General features: G+C 43.4%; 1 protein-coding gene across 1 annotated transcript; it reads right to left on the bottom strand.

The window, feature by feature from the left end:
* Nucleotides 1-635: 635 nt before the first annotated feature.
* LOC141243232 (olfactory receptor 52A1-like) lies at nucleotides 636-1,571 on the bottom strand. Its single transcript, XM_073668913.1, has one exon. The coding sequence runs from the start codon at nucleotides 1,563-1,565 to the stop codon at nucleotides 636-638; it is 930 nt and encodes a 309-aa protein (XP_073525014.1). The 5' UTR covers nucleotides 1,566-1,571.
* Nucleotides 1,572-2,968: the final 1,397 nt, after the last annotated feature.

Below are 2,968 nucleotides of genomic sequence, written 5' to 3'. Positions count from 1 at the left end.
CCTGCTCTCCTTTCCTATCCTCTGTTCTCCTGTCCTCTGCTCTCCGCTTCTCCTGCTCTCCTTTCCTATCCTCTGTTCTCCTGTCCTCCGCTCTCCTCTTCTTCTACTCTCCTTTCCTATCCTCTGTTCTCCTGTCCTCTGCTCTCCTGTTCTCCTGCTCTCCTTTCATATCCTCTGTTCTCCTGTCCTCTGCTCTCCTCTTCTCCTGCTCTCCTTTCCTATCCTCTGTTCTCCTGTCCTCCGCTCTCCTCTTCTTCTACTCTCCTTTCCTATCCTCCGTTCTCCTGTCCTCTGCTCTCCTGTTCTCCTGCTCTCCTTTCCTATCCTCTGTTCTCCTGTCCTCTGCTCTCCTCTTCTCCTGCTCTCCTTTCCTATCCTCTGTTCTCCTGTCCTCCGCTCTCCTCTTCTTCTACTCTCCTTTCCTATCCTCTGTTCTCCTGTCCTCTGCTCTCCTGTTCTCCTGCTCTCCTTTCCTATCCTCTGTTCTCCTGTCCTCTGCTCTCCTCTTCTGCTCTCCTTTCCTATCCTCTGTTTTCCTGTCCTCCGCTCTCCTCTTCTTCTACTCTCCTTTCCTATCCTCTGTTCTCCTGTCCTCTGCTCTCCTCTTCTCCTGCTCTGTTGTCCTGTTATAAATTTTATTGTTTCATTAGGAGTTTCCAGACCTCCTCACGGATCAGGCTTATCTTCATCCCATAAACAAGCGGGTTGAGCATTGGTGGAACCAACAGGTAGATATCAGAGAAGATAATGTGGATATAAGGAGGAATCTTCTTGCCATATCGATGGGATAAGAATGAGAATATGGCCATGCTGTAAAAGCTTAGAAACACACAGACATGAGGGGTACATGTGTGAAATGCCTTCAGACGGGCGTCTTTAGACGAAAGAAGAAAAACAGCATTGAAAATCATGATATATGATAAGAAAATGAAAAGCAAATCACCACCAACAATAATGAAGGCCGATAACAGGCCAAATATACTATTCACCCGGATATCGGCGGCGGCGAGCTTCACCACCGCCATGTGCTCACAGTATGAATGTGCAATCACGCTGGTCTTGAAAGCAGGAAATTTCTTTATCAAAATAGGACAAGGACCGACCATAACAACCACCCTGACCAGAAGTGCAAGGACAAGCCAGAATATCATACTTCTGGTTATTATGGAGCCATACCTGAGAGGTTGATATATGGCAACATAACGGTCATAAGCCATGGACACCACGAACCCAGACTGAATGCTAGAGAAGGCATGGGTGAAGAACATCTGGAGAAGACATCCATTAAAGCTGATGACTCTATCATTGAACCAGAAGATGGACAAGATTTTGGGAGCAACGCTGGTGCAAAGGAGGCTGTCATTAAATGCCAACATGGAGAGGAATATAAACATCGGCTGGTGGAGTTTCGGAGACAAAAAGATGACAGCCATCATCAGGAAGTTTCCGAGCAAAGAAAATATATAGATGATACAGAAAGGGATTGAGATCCAGAAATGCTTGTGTTCTAACCCTGGAATACCAACCAGGAGGAAGTTGGTGGGATAGAAGGTGGAATTCATCATCGTCTCCTACAGAACGTGAGCTCAAGACATCACTTTCTGCTCTGTTGTTCTTCATAAGTCATGGTTGGCCCTAGAAATTAGAGAAATCAGATGAAGGACAAATCATTTCCTGGGCTGTAATCACTGTTATTTCTCAAGAACATAGTTTCTTACACAAACCTTGTAGCCAACTGTAAATCTATGGGCTATCGTCAGACTCAATGTACTAGACTTGCTCCTATATCATATGGATTCCTTGGATGTACAAAGTATGTTGTATTCTGCCTGTGACTACAATGGGGCACACATAGACCATGACATGAACGAATAATCACCCTGCCAGTTCTAATGTAACGATCCACAGTATGTCTTGAGCCTTTTCCATCTGTGAATGGAGCTTTTTGTACTAAGGTAAAGAGCAAGTTCCACAATCTTGAAACTAAATATGAGAAAGGTCAGATTCAAAATCATTTTTGGCAAATTACGGGAAGTTTGAGTTTCCTATCAGGGATGTTCAACTTCCGTTTTTGACGGTGCCACTATCTAATTTACCATGATAACGGGTCTTGTAAACTATCTGTGGCACGAGTTATGGAGTCTATCTTGGATGTCTTATCTTGTGTAGATGCAACTCTTTATGAGGGCTGCTGAGAATTGCCGAGACGTAAGACTGGTTATAATTGTCTGGTAAACTTGTCAATTAGCTCTTGTGTAGAAAGAAGAAAATTATTCTGTCTCAAGCTATTTTCCAGACTTTTCTGCTTAACCAGCTGGATCCTTATACTTTTTAGACATGTAGACCTACACATGGAGCCGACCCAGTCCAGTCTGGAGGACAGGAATATAGAGATTATGATACGTTATTCTCAGTGTGTTTTTAGGGTCTTACCTTGGCTTCTATCAGGCACCACCTCATAGATGGTCCCATAATCTCCATCAGAGGCCAAATCAACAGTTCACCAATATATCTGCAACTTAACAGATGATGGAAATGATCCAAGTAATCATTCAGCGGTGGTGTTGGCTGCAAATGTGCGGGAGTTGCAGAGTTTTCATGGTGAAACGCTCAATTTCTTCCTTTTGAAGTTACTTGGCGGCAATCATCTTTTTTTTCTGATAAATTGCCAACCACTTAGGAAGCGAGAGTGAAACAATGCTTAGACATCTCACCTTGTATAATGAGCTCACGCCTCATCCATTGGTTAATAGAAAAGGAAATCCCTTGTAAATGAAGACTACAAAGACCAAAAACCAAGAAAACCCGGCACATCTTTTAAATAAAATCATCATTGTTATTAATCTTCAATCCCATAACTAAAAAACAAGAACCTAGAACAGTGAGTATGTCAGAGACGATGTTCCTCCATAACAGTATCAATCACAGTCTCTCCATTGAGGCTCCTAAGGCCCCAAACTCAGCAATG

This window comes from Phyllobates terribilis, unplaced genomic scaffold (assembly GCF_046119375.1).
Source record: "Phyllobates terribilis strain yellow unplaced genomic scaffold, ASM4611937v1 Scaffold_2__4_contigs__length_985480577, whole genome shotgun sequence".
Classification (NCBI taxonomy): Eukaryota; Metazoa; Chordata; class Amphibia; order Anura; family Dendrobatidae; genus Phyllobates; species Phyllobates terribilis.
This window is presented reverse-complemented; position numbering and strand designations above follow the sequence as displayed.